Below are 22,030 nucleotides of genomic sequence, written 5' to 3' on the forward strand. Positions count from 1 at the left end.
ATGTTGTAAGTGTATATAATTGAAAGTAAATACAAGTAAAAGTACAGTAATGGTGTTTAAAGAATAATAGTGTGAAAGTATAGATTTTGTAAACCATAGGGAGTGAAAGAAAAAGTGTACTAAACTGTGCTTTGTATATATGAGGGGGAAAGACTGGAAGAGGTGAGGGAATCTAAGTATCTGGGAGCTGTCTTAGGTAAGTTTGATGGTATGGAAGGAGAGATAAGGGAGGAAACAGTATGGGGTAGAAGTCATTTGCTCCCTTAATAGGGTGGGAGTAAATATGGAATAAAAGATGATTAAGGGACAGCAAAGTCCTCCCAACCCTTACCTATGCAGCTGAAATGTGAACATAAAATATGTCACTGAAGTCAAGAATCCAGACTGTGGAAATGAGCTATCTGACAAGAGCATGTGGTACGAGTAAATGGAATGAAGATATGAAGGGATGTGTGAGAGATATGGTATGGCAGAGAATGCAAAGGGAGTGGAATGGCAAGTGGCAGAGTGGGCGAAACATAATATTTGGAGGTGGTTTGGGCATGTGGAAAGAATGCAAGATGGGGAGTTAAGAAAGAGAGTGCATGATAGTACAATTAAGGGGGTTGATGCACGAAGGAGACCACCTGTGACATGGGCAAACAGAGTGGAAGAATATCAGAGGGAGAAAAATGGTGGAAGAATGTGATTATGAAGAAGGAATGTAAGGACAGGGATACGTGGAAACTCTCTTGCAGAGACTACCCTTTGACTGGAGTTCCCACAGGGAACAGGCATTAGATGTATAGCCATATAGATACATACTTAGATGGACAGAAAATAAACATTCCAGCCAGTAAAGTATATCAACATATCGAAATAATAAGGCTGAAAAACTGACTGGGAGTAACACTCACATGATTATCTCTACCACTCGTGTTACTGAGTCGCTCAATGGCATTGGTAACATTTGTGTCTTCAGTCTCTGCAAACCAGACTGGAGGGGAGTGAGGGTATGTTTCCTGAAAAGTAAATGAGGTTTACAAAGTATACAAGAAAAAGTATACATAATGTTCTGGGAAATTTACAATCACTCCAAATTTGTTTTCTTTGAAAAACTAAAATTTCACTACAAATATTTACAGTAATCAACTCATTCGTGTTTTTTGAGTATGACAAAGCAACACAAACTGAAGCATTTTTCTTGTTTAAAGCTGACAAAGCAACACAAACTGAAGCATTTTTCTTGTTTAAAGCTGACAAAGCAACACAAACTGAAGCATTTTTCTTGTTTAAAGCAATTTGTGTAAATCTTGCTATTCAAAACATGCCTCTTGTTCTTGTTGAATGAAATCAGGGACCCATCAACCTGCCATTTCGCTATATTTTTCATTGAACTTACTCATGTAATAAAAACACAAAGAGAAATCAAGACTTATTTTCCCCTTAAGCTAAGGGGGTCGACATGTTTTAACTCAGTCACTGTAGCAAGATTAAAACCAAAGTGCCCCTCCAAGCAGCTGAATTTATTAAGAAAGGGGTTGGCTGTGTTGCTGATTAGGTGGTAAGGATATTCAGTATATGTAGGGATCATAGCGAAGTGCCTGAGGATTGGCGGAACACTGTATCTTGCTACTGTACCAAGGCAAAGGGGATAAAGGTGTGTGTTCAAACTACAGAGGTATAAAGTTTGTCGAGTATTCCTGGAAAATTGTACGGGAGGGATTGATCGAGAGGGTGCAGGTATATACAGAACATCAGATTGGGGAGGAGGAGTGTGGTTTCAGAAGTGGTAGAGGATGTTTCGATCATGTGTTTGCTTTGAAAAATGTGTGAGGAAATATCTAGAAAAACAGATGGACCTGTACGTGGCATTTATGAATCTGGAGAAGGCATATGATAGGGTTAATAGAGATGCTTTGTGGAAGGTGTGGGGGAGGGAAGCTGCCAGAAGCAGTGAAAAGTTTTTATCAAGGATGTAATGCATTTGTAAGAGTAGGAAGAGAAGGGAGTGATTACTTCCAAGTAAAGGTCGGTACGCAACAGGGCTGTGTGATGTCTCCTTGGTTGTTTAACTGTATATGGATGGGGTGGATAGGGAGGTAAATAAAAGAGTTCTGGAGAGAGGGGAGAGTAGGCAGTCTGTTGTGGATGAGAGGGCCTGGGAAGTCAGTTGTTGTTTGCCGATAATACAGCAATGGTGGATGATTCGAGTGAGAAACCAGAAGTTGGTGAGTGAATTTGGAAAGTGTGGGAAAGGAGAAAGTTGAGAGTAAATGTGAATAAGAGCAAGGTTATTAGATTCAGTAGGGTTGAGGGACTAGTTGGGATGTAAATCTGAATGGAGAAAAACTGAAGGAAGTGAAGTGTTTTAGATATATGGGAGTGGACTTTACAGTGAATGGAACCATGAAAACTGAAGAGAGTCACAGGGTGGGGGTGGGGGTGGGGGTGAAGGTTCTGGGAGCAATGAAGAATGTGTGAAAAGAGAGAACTTTATCTCAGACAGCAAAAATGGGTATGTCTGAAGAAATAATAGTTCCAACAATATCATATGGTTGCTAGGCATGGGCTACAGATATGATTGTACAAAGGAGGGTGGATGTGTTGGAAATTAAATATCTGAGGACAACACATGGTGTAAGGTGGTTTGAGCGAGTAAGTAATGAAAGGGTAAGACAGTTGTGTGGAAATAAAAGTGTGGTGGAGAGCAGAAGAGGGTGTGATGAGATGGTCTGGACATATGGGGAACATGAGTGAGGAATGGTTGACAAAGAGGATATGTCAGAGGTGGAGGGAACAAGGAGAAGCAGGAGACCAAACTGGAGATGGAAGGATGGAGTGTAAGAGATTTTGAGCGATTGGGGCCTAAGCATACATGGGGGAGAGATGCATGCAAGGAACAGAGTGAATTGGAATGATGTGGTATACCAGGGTAAACATGCTGCCAACAGACTGAACCAGGGTATGTGAAACGTCTGAGGTAAACCATGGACAGGTCTGAGGAGCCTGGATATGGATAAGGAGTTGTGGTTTCAGTGCATTATACATGACAGCTAAAGACTGAGCGTGAACAAAAGTGGCTTTTTCTTGTCTGTTTTCCTGGCATTACCTCGCTGAAGAAGGGGGTAGTGATGCTGTTTCCTGTGGGCGGGGTAGCGGCAGGAATGGATGTATACATGTATATATATGTATAAGTCTTTGTATGGGTATATCTATGAATGTATATGTTGATATCAACATCCAGGTCCAACAAAACTTTCCATGGTTTACCCCAGATGCTTCACATACCATGGTACAATCCACTGACAGCACATCAACCTGAGTATACCACATCGTTCCAATTCACTCAATTCCTTCCATGCCTTTCACCCTCCTCTATGTTAAGGCCCCAATTGCTCAAAATCTTTTTCACTCCATTCTTCCACCTCCTATTTGGTCCCCCACTTCTCCTCGTTCCCTCCACCTCTGACACATGTATACTCTTTCTTAAACTTTCCTCACTCATTCTCTCCATGTGACCAAACCATTTCAATACACCCTCTTCAGCTCCCTCAACCACACTCTTTTTATTACCTCACATCTCTCTTACCCTTTCATTATTCATTCGATCAAACCACCTCACATCCCACATATTGAACTCAAACTTTTCATTTCCAACGCATCCATCCTCCTCCGCACAGCCCTATCTATAACACACGCCTCACAACCATATAACATTGTTGGAACCACTATTCCTTCAAACATACCCATTTTTGCTCTCTGAGATAACGTTCTCACCTTCCACACATTCGTCAATGCTCCCAGAATCTTTGGCCCCTCCCCTACCCTGTGACTCGCTTCCACTTCCATGGTTCCACCACTTCACTTACTCCAGTTTTTCTCCATTCAACTTCATTTTTAATTTTTCATTATACTTTGTCACTGTCTCAAGCATTAGCAAGTAGCGCAAGGAAACAGACGAAAGAATGGCCCAGCCCACCCACATACACATGTATATACATAAAAGCCCACACACACACACATATACATACCTATACACTTCAACGAATGCATACATATACATACACACGCATATACATTTATACACATGTACATATTCATACATGCTGCCTTCATCCATTCCCGTCGCCATCCCACCATACATGGAATGGCACTCCCTACCCCCGCATGTGTGCGAGGCAGCACTAGGAAAAGACAATGAAGGCCACATTCATTCACACTCAGTCTCTAGCTGTCATGTGTAATGCACCAAAGCCACAGTTCCATTTCCACATCCAGTCCCCAAAAAACTTTCCATGGTTTACCATAGACGCTTCACATACCCTGGTTCAATCTATTGACAGTACGTCAACCCCAGTATACCAAATCGTTCCAATTCACTATTCCTTGCACGCCTTTCACCCTCCTATATGTTCAGGCCCCAATCGCTCAAAATCTTTTTCACTCCATCCTTCCAACTCCAATTTGGTCTCCCATTTCTCGTTCTCTCCACCTGACACATACATCCTCTTCGTCAATCTTTCCTCACTCATTCTCTCCATGTGACCAAACCATTTCTATACACCCTCTTCTGCTCTCTCAACCACACTCTTTTTACCACCACACATCTCTCTTACCTTTTCATTACTTACTCAATCAAACCACCTCACACCGCATATTGTCCTCAAACATCTCTCCCAACACATCCGCCCTCCTCCGCACAACCCTATCTATAGCCCATTCCTCGCAACCATATAACATTGTTGGAACCACTATTCCTTCAAACATAACCCATTTTTGCTCCCTCAACACTACTGAACCTAATAACCTTGCTCTTATTAACATTTAAAGAGTGCTGTATCATCAGCAAACAAATGACTTACTTCCAAAGTTCTCTCATCGTCAACTGGCTGCATACTTGCCCTCTTTCCAAAACTCTTGCATTCACCTCCCTATCAACCCCATCCATAAACAAATTAAACAACCATGGAGACATCACGCACCCATGCTGCAAACCGACATTCACTGGGAACCAATCACTTTCCTCTCTTCCTACTTGTACACATGCCTTACATCCTCGATAAAAGCTTTCCACTGCTTCTAGCAACTTACCTCCCATACCATATACTCTTAATACCTTCCACAGAGCATCTCTTATCAACTCTATCATATGCCTTCTTCAGATCCATAAATGCTACATACAAATCCATCAGCTTTTCTAATGTTTCTAGCATACATTCTTCAAAGCAAACACATGATCCACACATCCTCTACCACTTCTGAAACCATACTTCTCCTCCCTAGTCTGATGCTCTGTACATGCCTTGACCCTTTCAATGAATACCCTTCAATATAATTTCCCAGGAATACTCAACCAACTTATATCTCTGTAATTTAAAAACTCACCTTTATCCCCTTTGCCTTTGTACAACAAAGTGCATAAGATTTTGAGCAATCTGGGCTTGAACATACAGGATGGTGAAAAGCGTGCAAGGAATAGAGTGAATTGGAATGATGTGGTATACCAGGGTCGACGTGCTATCAATGGATTGAACCGGAGGAGAAAGAATACTTCCCATGCGTTCATGTGTCGCAGAAGGCAACTAAAGGGGATGGGAGCAGGGGGCTAGAAACCCTCCCCTCTTTGCATTTTAACTTTCTAAAATGGGAAACAGAAGAAGGAGTCATGCAGGGAGTGCTCATCCTCCTCAAAGGCTCAGATTGGGGTGTCTAAATGTGTGGATGTAACCAAGATGAGAAAAAAGGAGAGATAGGTAGTGTGTTGTGTGAGGAAAGGAACCTGGATGTCTTGGCTCTGAGTGAAACGAAGCTAAAGGGTAAAGGGGAAGAGTGGTTTGGGAATGTCTTGGGAGTAAAGTCAGGGGTTAGTGAGAGGACAAGAGCAAGGGAAGGAGTAGCACTACTCCTGAAACAGGAGTGGTGGGAGTTTGAGATAGAGTGTAAGAAAGCAAACTCTAGATTGATATGGGTAAAACTGAAAGTTGATGGAGAGAGATGGGTGATTATTGGTGCATATGCACCTGGGAATGAGAAGAAAGATCATGAGAGGCAAGTGTTTTGGGAGAAGCTGAGTGAGTTTGTTAGTGGTTTTGATGCATGAGACTGGGTTATAGTGATGGCTGATTTAAATGCAAAGGTGAGTAATGTGCAGTTGAGGGAATAATTGGTATACATGGGGTGTTCAGTGTTGTAAATGGAAATGGTGAAGAGCTTGTAGATTTATGTGCTGAAAAAGGACTGGTGATTGGGAATACCTGGTTTAAAAAGAGAGATATACATAACTATACGAATAAAGTGTATATGAACGCGCACCTTCATAGAACATACAAAGCTCCAACAGCCAGGATCGAACCTGGGACCCCTTGTGCAAGAGGCAGGCATGCTAACCGCTAGGCTAAGGGACTGTATAATAGGAAACAACTATTCGAAATACTAAGTACTCGAATACCCTTCGTCTCACAATGGTGAGCAACGGGGTCTATCGGTTGTTTCCGAACAGAACACATAGCCAGCTGATAGCATTTTACCGAACCTGACTGTACAACGCGGAGTTATATGAATACGAATAAAGTGTATATGAACGCGCACCTTCATAGAACATACAAAGATCCAACAGCCAGGATCGAACCTGGGACCCCTTGTGCAAGAGGCAGGCATGCTAACCGCTAGGCTAAGGGACTGTATAATAGGAAACAACTATTCGAAATACTAAGTACTCGAATACCCTTAGTCTCACAATGGTGAGCAACGGGGTCTATCGGTTGTTTCCGAACAGAACACATAGCCAGCTGATAGCGTTTTACCAAACCTGACTGTACAACGCGGAGTTATATGAATACGAATAAAGTGTATATGAACGCGCACCTTCATAGAACATACGAAGCTCCAACAGCCAGGATCGAACCTGGGACCCCTTGTGCAAGAGGCAGGCATGCTAACCGCTAGGTTAAGGGACTGTATAATAGGAAACAACTATTCGAAATACTAAGTACTCGAATACCCTTCGTCACACAATGGTGAGCAACGGGGTCTATCGGTTGTTTCCGAACAGAACACATAGCCAGCTGATAGCGCTTTACCGAACCTGACTGTACAACGCGGAGTTATATGAATACGAATAAAGTGTATATGAACGCGCACCTTCATAGAACATACAAAGCTCCAACAGCCAGGATCGAACCTGGGACACCTTGTGCAAGAGGCAGGCATGCTAACCGCTAGGCTAAGGGACTGTATTATACAGTATTATACTTCCCACGTATTCCCTGCGTGTCGTAGAAGGCGACTAAAAGGGGAGGGAGCGGGGGGTTGGAAATCCTCCCCTCTCAATCTTTTTTAATTTTCCAAAAGAAGCAACAGAGAAGGGGGCCAGATGAGGATATTCCCTCAATGGCCCAGTCCTCTGTTCTTAACGCTACCTCGCTAACGCGGGAAATGGCGAATTGTTTGAAAAAAATATATATATATATATATATATATATATATAATTAATATGTTTAATTTCTTTATGGATGGGGTTGTTAGGGAGGTGAATGCAAGAATTTTTGGAAAGAGGGGTAAGTATGCAGACCGGGTTATAGTGATGGGTGATTTGAATGCAAAGGTGAGTAATGTGGCAGTTGAGGGTATAACTGGTATACATGGAGTGTTCAGTGCTGTAAATGGAAATGGTGAAGAGCTTGTAGATTTATGTGCTGAAAAAGGACTGGTGATTGGGAATACCTGGTTTAAAAAGCGAGATATACATAAGTATACGTATGTAAGTAGGAGAGATAGCCAGAGAGCGTTATTGGATTACGTGTTAATTGATAGACGCACGAAAGAGAGACTTTTGGATGTTAATGTGCTGAGAGGTGCAACTGGAGGGATGTCTGATCATTATCTTGTGGAAGCAAAGGTGAAGATTTGTGGGGGTTTTCAGAAAAGAATTCTTGAGAGAATGTTGGGGTGAAAAGAGTGGTGAGAGTAAGTGAGCTTGGGAAGGAGACGTGTGTGAGGAAGTACCAGGAGAGACTGAGTACAGAATGGAAAAAGGAGAGAACAAAGGAGGTAAGGGGAGTGGGGGAGGAATGGGATGTATTTAGGGAAGCAGTGATAGCTTGTGCAAAAGATGCTTGTGGCATGAGAAGCGTGGGAGGTGGGTTGATTAGAAAAGGTAGTGAGTGGTGGGATGAAGAAGTAAGATTATTAGTGAAAGAGAAGAGAGAGGCATTTGAACGATTTTTGCAGGGAAAAAATGCAAATGAGTGGGAGAGGTATAAAAGAAAGAGGCAGGAGGTCAAGAGAAAGGTGCAAGAGGTGAAAAAGAGGGCAAATGAGAGTTGGGGTGAGAGAGTGTCATTAAATTTCGGGGAGAATAAAAAGATGTTTGGAAGGAGGTAAATAAAGTGCGTAAGACAAGGGAGCAAATGGGAACTTCAGTGAAGGGGGCTAATGGGGAGGTGATAACAAGTAGTGGTGATGTGAGAAGGAGATGGAGTGAGTATTTTGAAGGTTTGTTGAATGTGTTTGATGATAGAGTGGCAGATGTGGGGTGTCTTGGTCGAGGTGGTGTGCAAAGTGAGAGGGTATTAAGGAAGGTATTAAGAATATATGGTGTGGGAGGCAAGTTGTTAGAAGCAGTGAAAAGTTTTTATCGAGGATGTAAGGCATGTGTATGTGTAGGAAGAGAGGAAAGTGATTGGTTCTCAGTGAATGTAGGTTTGCGGCAGGGGTGTGTGATGTCTCCATGGTTGTTTAATTTGTTTATGTATGGGGTTGTTAGGGAGGTGAATGCAAGAGTTTTGGAAAGAGGGGCAAGTATGCAGTCTGTTGTGGATGAGAGAGCTTGGGAAGTGAGTCAGTTCCTGTTCGCTGATGATACAGCGCTGGTGGCTGATTCATGTAAGATACTGCAGAAGCTGGTGACTGAGTTTGCTAAAGTGTGTGAAAGAAGAAAGTTAAGAGTAAATGTGAATAAGAGCAAGGTTATTAGGTACAGTAGGGTTGAGGGTCAAGTCAATTGGGAGGTAAGTTTGAATGGAGAAAAGCTGGAGGAAGTGAAGTGTTTTAGATATCTGGGAGTGGATCTGGCAGCGGATGGAACCATGGAAGCGGAAGTGAATCATAGGGTGGGGGAGGGGGCGAAAATTCTGGGAGCCTTGAAGAATGTTTGGAAGTCGAGAGCATTATCTCGGAAAGCAAAAATGGGTATGTTTGAAGGAATAGTAGTTCCAACAATGTTGTATGGTTGCGAGGCGTGGGCTATGGATAGAGTTGTGCGCAGGAGGATGGATGTGCTGGAAATGAGATGTTTGAGGACAATGTGTGGTGTGAGGTGGTTTGATCGAGTGAGTAACGTAAGGGTAAGAGAGATGTGTGGAAATAAAAAGAGCGTGGTTGAGAGAGCAGAAGAGGGTGTTTTGAAGTGGTTTGGGCACATGGAGAGAATGAGTGAGGAAAGATTGACCAAGAGGATATATGTGTCGGAGGTGGAGGGAACGAGGAGAAGAGGGAGACCAAATTGGAGGTGGAAAGATGGAGTGAAAAAGATTTTGTGTGATCGGGGCCTGAACATGCAGGAGGGTGAAAGGAGGGCAAGGAATAGAGTGAATTGGAGCGATGTGGTATACCGGGGTTGACGTGCTGTCAGTGGATTGAATCAAGGCATGTGAAGCGTCTGGGGTAAACCATGGAAAGCTGTGTAGGTATGTATATTTGCGTGTGTGGACGTATGTATATACATGTGTATGGGGGGGGGGGGTTGGGCCATTTCTTTCGTCTGTTTCCTTGCGCTACCTCGCAAACGCGGGAGACAGCGACAAAAAAAAAAAAAAAAAAAAAAAAATATATATATATATATATATATATATATATATATATATATATGTGTGTGTGTGTGTGTGTGTGTGTGTGTGTGTGTGTGTGTGTGTGTGTGTGTGTTTTTGGGAGCAGCTGAGTGAGTGTGTTAGTCATTTTGATCCATGATACCATGTTATAGTGATGGGTGATTTGAAAGCAAATGTGAGTAATGTGGCAGTTGAGGGAATAATTGGTTTACATGGGGTGTTCAGTGTTGTAAATGGAAATGGTGAAGAGCTTGTAGATTTGTGTGCTGAAAAAGGACTGGTGATTGGGAATACCTGGTTTAAAAAGAGAGATATACATAAGTATACGTATGCAAGTAGGAGAGATGGCCAGAGAGCGTTACTGGATTACATGTTAATTGATAGGCGTGCAAAAGAGAGACTTTAGGATGTTAATGTGCTGAGAGGTGCAACTGGAGGGATGTCTGATCATTGTCTTGTGGAGGCTAAGGTGACGATTTGTATGGGTTTTCAGAAAAGAAGAGTGAATGTTGGGGTGAAGAGGGTGGTGAGAGTAAGTGAGCCTGGGAAGGAGACATGTATGAGGAAGTACCAGGAGAGACTGAGTATAGAATGGAAAAAGGTGAGAGCAAAGGACATAAGGGGAGTGGGGGAGGAATGGGATGTATTTAGGGAAGCGGTGATGGCTTGCACAAAAGATGTTTGTGGCATTAGAAGCGTGGGAGGTGGGCAGATTAGAAAGGGTAGCGAGTGGTGGGATGAAGAATTAGAATTATCAGTGAAAGAGAAGAGAGAGGCTTTGGGACAAGTTTTGCGGTGAAACAGCGCAAATGACTGGGAGATGTATAAAAGGAGGAGGCAGGAGGTCAAGAGAAAGGTGCAAGAAGTGTAAGAGGGCAAATGAGAGTTGGGGTGAGAGACTATCATTAAATTTTAGGGAGAATAAAAAGATGTTTTGGAAGGAGGTAAATAAAGTGCGTAAGACAAGAGAACAAATGGGTACATCGGCTAAGAGGGCAAATGGGGAGGTAATAACAGGTAGTGGTGATGTGAGAAGGAGATGAAGTGAGTATTTTGAAGGTTTGTTGAATGTGTTAGAAGATAGTGATATATACAGGGTGTTTTTGTCGAGGTGGTGTGCAAAGTGAGAGGGCTAGGGAGAATGATTTGGTAAACAGAGAAGAGGTAGTAAAAGCTTTGCATAAGATGAAAGGCGGGAGGTTTGGATGGTACTGCTCTGGAATTTATTAAAAAAGGGGTGCCTGTGTTGTTGACTGGTTGGTAAGGTTATCTAATTTATGTATGACTCATGGTGAGGTGCCTGAGGATTGGCAGAATGCATGCATAGTGCCATTGCACAAAGGCAAAGGGGATAAAGGTGAGTGTTCAAATTACAGAGGTATATGTCTGTTGAGTATTTCAAGGAAATTATATGGGAGGGTATTGATTGAGAGGGTGAAGGCATGCACAGATCATCAGATTGGGGAAGAGCAGTGTGGTTTCAGCAGTGGTAGAGGATGTGTGGATCAGGTGTTTGCTTTGAAGAATGCATGTGAGAATACTTAGAAAAACAAATGGATTTGTATGTAGCATTTATGGATCTGGAGAAGGCATATGATAAAGTTGATAGAGGTGCTCTGTGGAAGGTATAAAGAATATAAGGTGTGGGAGGCAAGTTGTTAAGAGCAGTGAAAAGTTTTTATCGAGGATGTAAGGCATGTGCACGAGTAGGAAGAGAGGAAAGTGATTGGTTCTCAGTGAATGTAGGTTTCCAGCAGGTGTGTGTGATGTCTCCATGGTTGTTTAATTTGTTTATGGACGGGGTTGTTAGGAAGGTGAATGCAAGAGTTTTGGAAAGAGGGGCAAGTATGTAGTCTGTTGCGGATGAGAAAGCTTGGGAAGCGAGTCAGTTGTTGTTCACTGATGATACAGTGCTGGTGGCTGATTCGGTTAAGAAACTGCAGAAGCTGGTGACTGAGTTTGGTAAGGTAAAGTGTGTGAAAGAAGAAAGCTGAGAGTAAATGTGAATAAGAGCAAGGTTATTAGATACAGTAGGGTTGAGGGACAAGTCAATTGGGAGGTAAGTTTGGATGGAGAAAAACTGGATATCTGGGAGTGGATTTGGCAGCGGATGGAACCATGGAAGTGGAAGTGAGTAACAGGGTGGGGGAGGGGGCGAAAGTTCTGGAGGCGTTGAAAAATGTGTGGAAGGCGAGAATATTATCTCGGAAAGCAAAAATGGTTATGTTTGAAGGAATAGTGGTTCCAACAATGTTATACATATAGGTTGCGAGGCGTGGGCTATAGATAGAGTTGTGTGGAGGAGGGTAGATGTGTTGGAAATGAAATGTTTGAGGATAATATGTGGTGTGAGGTGGTTTGATCGAGTAAGTAATGAAAGGGTAAGAGAGATGTCGTAATAAAAAGAGTGTGGTTCAGAGAGCAGAAGAGGGTGTTTTGAAAGGGTTTGGTCATATGGAGAGAATGAGTAAGGAAAGATTGACAAAGATATATACACATATATATACAGGAGGATATATGTGTCGGAGGTGGAGGGAACGAGGAGAAGTGGGAGACCAAATTGGAGGTGGAAAGATGGAGTGAAAAAGATTTTGTGTGATCGGGGCCTGAACATGCAGGAGGGTGTAAGGAGGGCAAGGAATAGAGTGAATTGGATCGATGTGGTATACCGGGGTTGACGTGCTGTCAGTGGAGTGAATCAGGGCATGTGAAGCGTCTGGGGTAAACCATGGAAAGTTGTGTGGGGCCTGGATGTGGAAAGGGAGCTGTGGTTTCGGGCATTATTGCATGACAGCTAGAGACTGAGTGTGAACGAATGGGGCCTTTGTTGTCTTTTCCTAGTGCTACCTCGCACACAAGAGGGGGGAGGGGGATGGTATTCCATGTGTGGCGAGGTGGCGATGGGAATGAATAAAGGCAGACAGTGTGAATTGTGTGTATGGATATATATGTATGTGTCTGTATGTGTATATATATATGTGTACATTGAGATGTATAGGTATGTATATTTGCTTGTGTGGACGTGAATGTATATACACTGTGTATGGGGGTGGGTTGGGCCATTTCTTTCGTCCATTTCCTTGCGCTACCTCGCAAACGCGGGAGACAGCGACAAAGCAAAATAAATATAATATAAGTTTGTTGAGTATTCCTGGCAAATTATATGGGAGGGTATTGATTGAGAGGGTGAAGGCATGTACAGAGCATCAGATTGGGGAAGAGCAGTGTGGTTTCAGAAGTGGTAGAGGATGTGTGGATCAGGTGTTTGCTTTGAAGAATGTATGTGAGAAATACTTAGAAAAGCAAATGGATTTGTATGTAGCATTTATGGATCTGGAGAAGGCATATGATAAAGTTGATAGAGATGCTCTGTGGAAGGTATTAAGAATATATGGTGTGGGAGGCAAGTTGTTAGAAGCAGTGAAAAGTTTTTATCGAGGATGTAAGGCATGTGTACGTGTAGGAAGAGAGGAAAGTGACTGGTTCTCAGTAAATGTAGGTTTGCGGCAGAGGTGTGTGATGTCTCCATGGTTGTTTAATTTGTTTATGGATGGGGTTGTTAGGGAGGTGAATGCAAGAGTTTTGGAAAGAGGGGCAAGTATGAAGTCTGTTGGGGATGAGAGAGCTTGGGAAGTGAGTCAGTTGTTGTTCGCTGATGATACAGCGCTGGTGGCTGATTCATGTGAGAAACTGCAGAAGCTGGTGACTGAGTTTGGTAAAGTGTGTGAAAGAAGAAAGTTAAGAGTAAATGTGAATAAGAGCAAGGTTATTAGGTACAGTAGGGTTGAGGGTCAATTCAACTGGGAGGTGAGTTTGAATGGAAAAAAAATGGAGGAAGTGAAGTGTTTTAGATATCTGGGAGTGGATCTGGCAGCGGATGGAACCATGGAAGCGGAAGTGGATCATAGGGTGGGGGAGGGGGCGAAAATTCTGGGAGCCTTGAGGAATGTGTGGAAGTCGAAAACATTATCTCTGAAAGCAAAAATGGGTATGTTTGAAGGAATAGTGGTTCCAACAATGTTGTGTGGTTGCGAGGCGTGGACTATGGATAGAGCTGTGCGCAGGAGGATGGATGTGCTGGAAATGAGATGTTTGAGGACAATGTGTGGTGTGAGGTGGTTTGATCGAGTAAGTAACGTAAGGGTAAGAGAGATGTGTTGAAATAAAAAGAGCGTGGTTGAGAGAGCAGAAGAGGGTGTTTTGAAATGGTTTGGTCACATGGAGAGAATGAGTGAGGAAAGATTGACCAAGGGGATATATGTGTCGGAGGTGGAGGGAACGAGGAGAAGAGGGAGACCAAATTGGAGGTGGAAAGATGGATTGAAAAAGATTTTGTGTGATCGGGGCCTGAACATGCAGGAGGGTGAAAGGAGGGCAAGGACTAGAGTGAATTGGATCGATGTGGTATACCGGGGTTGACGTGCTGTCAGTGGATTGAATCAGGGCATGTGAAGCGTCTGGGGTAAACCATGGAAAGCTGTGTAGGTATGTATATTTGCGTGTGTGGACGTGTATGTATATACATGTGTATGGGGGTGGGTTGGGCCATTTCTTTCGTCTGTTTCCTTGCGCTACCTCGCAAACGCGGGAGACAGCGACAAAGTATAAAAAAAATATATATATATATATATATATATATATATATATATATATATATTTTTATACTTTGTCGCTGTCTCCCGCGTTTGCGAGGTAGATAGGGGAGAAAGAATACTTCCCACGTATACCCTGCGTGTCGTAGAAGGCGACTAAAAGGGGAGGGAGCGGGGGCTGGAAATCCTCCCCTCTCTTTTTTCTTAATTTTCCAAAAGAAGGAACAGAGAATTGGGCCAGGTGAGGGTATTCCCTCAAAGGCCCAGGCCTCTGTTCTTAACGCTACCTCGCTAATGCGGGAAATGGCGAATAGTTTGAAAGAAAAGGATATATATATATGTATATATAATCTTTCTGTTTCCCCTTTTAGAAAGTTAAAATACAAGGAGGGGAGGGTTTCCAGCTCCCCGCTCCCGTGTGAATGTGTCAGAGGTGGAGGGAACGAGAAGTGGGAGACCAAATTGGAGGTGGAAAGATGGAGTGAAAAAGATTTTGAGTGATCAGGGCCTGAACATGCAGGAGGGTGAAAGGCGTGCAAGGAATAGTGTAAATTGAAACGATGTGGTATACCGGGGTCGACGTGCTGTTAAGGGATTGAACCAGGGCATGTGAAGCGTCTGGGGTAAACCATGGAAAGTTCTGTGGGTCCTGAATGTGGAAAGGGAGCTGTGGTTTCGGTGCATTATTACATGACAGCTAGAGACTGAGCATTAACGAATGTGGCCTTTGTTGTCTTTCCTAGCGCTACCTCGCGCACATTTGGGGGGAGGGGGTTGTTATTTCATGTGTGGTGGGGTGGCGATGGGAATGAATAAGGGCAGACAGTATGAATACGTACATGTGTATATATGTATATGTCTGTGTGTGTATATATATGTATACGCTGAGATGTATAGGTATGTGAGATGTATAGGTATGTATATTTGCGTGTGTGGACATGTATGTATATACATGTGTATGTGGGTGGGTTGGGCCATTTCTTTCATCTGTTTCCTTGCGCTACCTCGCTAATGCGGGAGACAGTGACAAAGCAAAATAAATAAATAAATATAATCATTGTTTCCCGCATCAGCGATGTAGTGCCAGGAAACAAACGAAGATGGCCCATCCACTCATATACACATATATACACATACACACCCATTTATGCACACATACATACATATACATATCAACATATAGATTCATATACATACACACACACACACACACACACACACATATATATATATATATATATATATATATATATATATATATATATATATATATATATATATATATATATATATATGAATGGAGAAAAACTGGAGGAAGTGAAGTGTTTTAGATATCTGGGAGTGGATCTGTCAGCGGATGGAACCATGGAAGCGGAAGTGGATCATAGGGTGGGGGAGGGGGCGAAAATTTTGGGAGCCTTGAAAAATGTGTGGAAGTCGAGAACATTATCCCGGAAAGCAAAAATGGGTATGTTTGAAGGAATAGTAGTTCCAACAATGTTGTATGGTTGCGAGGCGTGGGCTATGGATAGAGTTGTGCGCAGGAGGATGGATGTGCTGGAAATGAGATGTTTGAGGACAATGTGTGGTGTGAGGTGGTTTGATCGAGTAAGTAACGTAAGGGTAAGAGAGATGTGTGGAAATAAAAAGAGCGTGGTTGAGAGAGCAGAAGAGGGTGTTTTGAAATGGTTTGGGCACATGGAGAGAATGAGTGAGGAAAGATTGACCAAGAGGATATATGTGTCGGAGGTGAAGGGAACGAGGAGAAGAGGGAGACCAAATTGGAGGTGGAAAGATGGAGTGAAAAGGATTTTGTGTGATCGGGGCCTGAACATGCAGGAGGGTGAAAGGAGGGCAAGGAATAGAGTGAATTGGAGCGATGTGGTATACAGGGGTTGACGTGCTGTCAGTGGATTGAATCAAGGCATGTGAAGCGTCCGGGGTAAACCATGGAAAGCTGTGTAGGTATGTATATTTGCGTGTGTGGACGTGTGTATGTACATGTGTATGGGGGGGGGTTGGGCCATTTCTTTCGTCTGTTTCCTTGCGCTACCTCGCAAACGCGGGAGACAGCGACAAAGTATAAAAAAAAAAAAAAAAAAAAAAATATATATATATATATATATATATATATATACACATGTACATATTCATACATGAAGTAGACCACAGTAGTGTACATGACCTAGTATACACATATATACACATACACACCCATTTATGCACACATACATACATATACATATCAACATATAGATTCATATACATACACACACACACACACACACACACACACACATATATATATATATATATATATATATATATATATATATATATATATATATATATACACATGTACATATTCATACATGAAGTAGACCACAGTAGTGTACATGACCTAGTATTTGCTGAGAACCATGATGAAAATTAAACATAACTTCCCAAGTACATTTTCATGTAATGATTACATCATCATTGGAGATATAAGAATGAAACAGCAGACTTGAAACAGTCAGTTCATATACAAAGCACAGGCAGCGCTTTAGACGCTGTTGGTACACAAGCATATCTGGTAGGTGGTGTTCGGGTCTGGTACCCTGCCTGTCATAAATTTCATTATGTGGACAAGACAGGGAACCGCTCACAAATTTTGCCTAAGACAAAGTTATCCAGTTTGTATAAACCTTCGCTAATGTTCATGTTACAATTTTCTGTGTATTCAATGAGAGAAGATTCAATGATATTTCTCTTGGTAAAGGAGTGACAGTTATCAACTGAACTAGCGTACTCCAATGAGTACAATGGTCATAATCTTTATCATGATTAACCAAAGCATCTGACTTTTGCCCTGTTGTTACAGTACATTTATGATGCTTAAGTCTAACAAGAGATCCTTGCCAGTCTGCCCAATACAAAACACATCACAGCTTTTATAAGGTATTCTGTAAACACAGCCCACAAAATTTTCAGGTGAGTTTTTGAAGAATGTATTCTTAATAGTATTGTTATTGCTGAAGGATACATTCTCATCAAAGGATCTAAGCAACCTGTAGAGCAACATAAAATTATCACTAAATGAGAGTGAACTAAGAGTCTTGGTATCAATGGGAGACTTGGGGTCAACTCTATAAAAACATTTCTTTGCCGACTCAAATCTATCAATGAAAGATCTAGGATACTTTAACTTGGATCCAACAGAATATATCTTCTCACACTCATCATCAATAAATTATAGACTGCATATACATAATGCCCTAAGGAACATCGAGGGGAATTATAATCAATTAACTCTTTCATGTTGAGCAGAGTAATAACGACTATAAGAATAAACATTGGTGGGTTTTCTGTACATGCTAAATTTAAATGTTTCCAACCATATGGATCATGCAATCTAAAAATGGTAACACAATTATTTTCCATTTCCACAGTAAATTTTAGCCTGTTGGCCAAACACAAATAACATCATCTAAATACCTAACTTATCAAGGGATATCTTACCCTCTAAGGCAGTCTGGTTTAGGGATGTAGATAATGTTCTCTGTGTTGTGTTTGGCCAACAAGGTAAACCATGGAAAGGGCTGTGGTGCCTGGAAGTAGACAGGGAGCAGCAGCTTTGGTGCATTACATATGACAGCTTGTGTATAGATGTGAGCAGATATGGCCATCCTTTGTCTGTTTCTTGGTGCCATCTCGCTGATGTAAGGGGCAGCTATCAGGTGTAGGGGAGGAGAGTAAATGTATATATTATCTTTTTTTTTTCTTTCAAGCATTTGTTATTCCCTGTGTGGGAAGGATGGCACTGGAAATGGATGATGGCAAGGAAGTATGAATAAGTACATGTGTATGTATATGCATGTACACATATTCATATGCATGCAAATGTATGTGCATATGTGAGCAAATGTGTCTATCTTCATCTGCTTCATGGCACTACCTCGCAAATATGGGATATATGAATAATTGTGTGTGTGTGTGTGTGTGTGTGTAAAAAAAAGTCAAAAGAACTTATGAAAATCTGACGTAAATCCCTAAAGCTGCTGAGATCAAATGAAAAAATATGCTACTACTATGGCTGCCATTTCCAGAGAGTCCCTGAGAATGTAAAATATATTTTGTAAATGGCAACCATAAGAAATACATTTCAAGTCATAAAATGTGTGGTAAAAACACTGATTGCTGGTAGAGGAAAGGTAACATGTTCACAGGTTCTGTTATCTTTTGGCATATTTCACTAACTTCATCATTTACCCCATGTTTTCCTATGATCTTCATGACTCTTACCAGTATCTTCATCAATACTATAAAAAAATGGTAGCTTCAAATCATGCTCTATGACTACTGTTTTCTCTCAAACACTGTATTGCCAGTGCAGAGCAAGATCACTCTATCTAAGGTTACTGACACTAAATGGCAGATGCACTACATTACCAAGAAATATTTTCTACAGTATATTCAGACACAAGTTTTCAACTTATGCTAAAATGTTTCCCTCAACTATTGAAGACATATTTAGCAGACCTAGTAACCTGACCATGCAGCCTGACCCAGTCCCTTTAGACAATAATTTTACAAGCACCAAGCTGAACAAACAGGTCTGAACCCATCATGACAGACTTCATGATCTCAGTTGTCGGGTCAGACCTGGTCCATCCAGGGGGGGGGAGTCTGGTTCTGGTCAGCCTGATTCAACGAGGAGGTATCCTGGGGTCTGACCAACCCTGGTTCAACCAGAAGAAAATCTGGGTCAGGTCAGCCCTGGTTCAACCAGGAGAAAGCCTAAATATGGTCTGACCTGGTGCAACTAGGAGGAAGCCTGGGTCTGGTCAGTCCTGGTTCAGCCAGGAGGGAGTCTGGGTCTGGTCAGCCCTGGTTCAACCAAGAGGGAGCCTGGGTTAGGTCAGCACTAATTCAACCAGGAGGGAGTCTGGGTCTGGTTAGCTCTGGTTCATCCAGAAAGCATCCTGGGTTAGGTCAGCCCAAGTTCAACCAGGTGGGAGCCTGAGTTACGTCAGCCCAAGTTCAACCAGGAGGGAGCCAAGATCTGTTCAGCCCTAGTTTAACCAGGAGGAAGTCAAGGGTATGTCAAGCCTGGTTCAATCAAAAGGAAGTGTGCGTCAAATCAGACATGTTCCAACCAAGAAGTGTGGGTCAGTTCAGACCTGGTTTAACAAGGAGGAAGCCTGTGACAGGTATGGGTGATGCAGAAAGACATGTAAGGCCAAGTGTGAGGTCAGGCCAGGCACCAGGCTGGCCTTGGACCTCTGTAAACAAAGCCAAGACTCTGTCCCACTGACATGTTAACATCGATTTTCGCAAATAATCTGCCAGACCTGCCACACTGCTTAGCCTTCCTCCACCCACCGCCATTCTGTCTCTCCATACTCACTGTGATATTGGCGTGAATTTCATATTTCTTGCCCGTTTTGGAAATAAATCGACAGGTTAATTCGTCAACACTGGCCGCCACCACTTGGAACAGCTCGTCTGTTTTAGGAAAAGCGTTCTCCAGTACCCGTATTTCCTGCTTGAGGGTGTTTAAACACGCCATGATATCCTCAATGGGTTCTTATTCCTGGCATGGAATTGAAGTGTGGAAGAACTGCTTGAGAAAAAAAAAATCACAACTGGGCGAGATGACAGCTCGGCGCGAGTTGTCGCTCTCTTTCCCGACCAGAAAATGGCGACGTCGGGGAAGAACTTGCTTAGTGTCGGGGACTTCTCTGAAAAGATCGTTCACTCAAAAGTTTGCCTGACTTGAATACATTTACAATTATTTTTTGAAATGTAGCTTGCTAAAATCACTAATAGAAAAATATGAAAATAATGATTAATCGCACTACAAGTATAATTTTTTTCTATATGATATGACTATAAGGCTATACTAACATGAGAAACTGAACAAATGAAACGCATTTGGACAACATTACTTTAAAAGCTAAAAGTTAGTGTTACTAAAGTGGTAGGTTTTTCTGCCAAATTGGCCAATAGATGGCAACACTGTAAGTCCTTCTACCGCGGGGAATTTAAAAATGTCTGACCCGTAGACATTATGAAGCAGAAATTCAGCAAATACCATCAGTTACTCGGTGGTAGGCCATGAGCGGACAATAGTTAAGTTGTGAATCTCACGCCTTCTGTGTTTTCTTAGCTTTGATGAAAATAATTATAAAATCTATATTCTGATTATTTTTATCAGTCAGTTCAGTACAATTATTACTGCAAAGTTTCTATCCTGTAATTCATCTCTACTTATTCTGTTAATAGAATCAGAAACAATCGCCTGTAAAAACGAATTTCTCGTTTTCACACTGCTCTGACAACATGTAAATAAAATTGAATGATTAATTACTTATTTGTAGCTGTGACCTGAATGATTAATTACTTATTTGTAGCTGTGACCTGAATGATTAATTACTCATTTGTAGCTGTGACCTGAATGATTAATTACTCATTTGTAGCTGTGACCTGAATGATTAATTACTTATTTGTAGCTGTGACCTGAATGATTAATTACTTATTTGTAGCTGTGACCTGAATGATTAATTACTCATTTGTAGCTGTGACCTGAATGATTAATTACTCATTTGTAGCTGTGACCTGAATGATTAATTACTTATTTGTAGCTGTGACCTGAATGATTAATTACTTATTTGTAGCTGTGACCTGAATGATTAATTACTCATTTGTAGCTGTGACCTGAATGATTAATTACTTATTTGTAGCTGTGACCTGAATGATTAATTACTCATTTGTAGCTGTGACCTGAATGATTAATTACTCATTTGTAGCTGTGACCTGAATGATTGATTACTTATTTGTAGCTGTGACCTGAATGATTAATTACTCATTTGTAGCTGTGACCTGAATGATTAATTACTCATTTGTAGCTGTGACCTGAATGATTAATTACTCATTTGTAGCTGTGACCTGAATGATTGATTACTTATTTGTAGCTGTGACCTGAATGATTAATTACTCATTTGTAGCTGTGACTTGTTTATATTGTAGGAGGTTTGCACTCGTAGAGCTACATCTCTTGACCTTCTCAACAAACATACAACTTTAAACTTATGTATGTTGTCAGCATTCACAGTTCCCTCACAATCTGCTTCATTCATCAACGCTTTTGCACTATTAAAGTGCTTCTTGACATCTTTACCAGCGTTCCTAATTACTTTCAATTTACGACCTTTAGTTGCTCTGCGTCTTCGAAGAGCTGTTTACTGACAACTTCATCAAATTCGTATAACGTTGCAATAGTCTCCTTGTGCCTACCTTTCCCCTTACTCACCTCTCTTCCATGCATGGCCATTATTCTCTAAACTTCTAAAGCAAGCTGCATACAATCAGTATCACTGGCAGCATTATGTGTACTGCCAATATGACTGATGGTGTGTGCGTCACACTGATGGTGTGTGTCGCACTGATGATGTGTGCGTCACACTAATGGTGTGTGCGTCACACTGATGGTGTGTGTGTCGCACTGATGGTGTGTGCGTCACACTGACGGTGTGTGCGTCACAATGATGGTGTGTGTCACACTGATGGTGTGTGCGTCACACTGACGGTGTGTGCGTCACACTGATGAGTGTGTCGCACTGATGGTGTGTGTACTGCATTGCAGTT

The 22,030-nt window shown here is 41.9% G+C and overlaps 1 protein-coding gene across 1 annotated transcript in view; it reads right to left on the reverse strand.

Moving 5' to 3' along the window:
- The window catches only part of LOC139756251 (ubiquitin-conjugating enzyme E2 Q1), a 117,424-nt gene extending 97,331 nt beyond the window's left edge, over positions 1–20,093 (reverse strand). The window contains exons 1-2 of the mRNA XM_071675439.1: positions 19,791–20,093; positions 897–1,001 (exon numbers count right to left, since the gene is read on the reverse strand). Coding sequence (XP_071531540.1) covers positions 897–1,001; positions 19,791–19,952 — 267 coding nt within the window. The 5' untranslated portion in view covers positions 19,953–20,093. The remainder of the gene's footprint in view (positions 1–896; positions 1,002–19,790) is intronic.
- Positions 20,094–22,030: the final 1,937 nt, after the last annotated feature.

The sequence above is a fragment of the Panulirus ornatus genome, chromosome 21 (genome assembly GCF_036320965.1).
Source record: "Panulirus ornatus isolate Po-2019 chromosome 21, ASM3632096v1, whole genome shotgun sequence".
Taxonomy (NCBI): domain Eukaryota; kingdom Metazoa; phylum Arthropoda; class Malacostraca; order Decapoda; family Palinuridae; genus Panulirus; species Panulirus ornatus.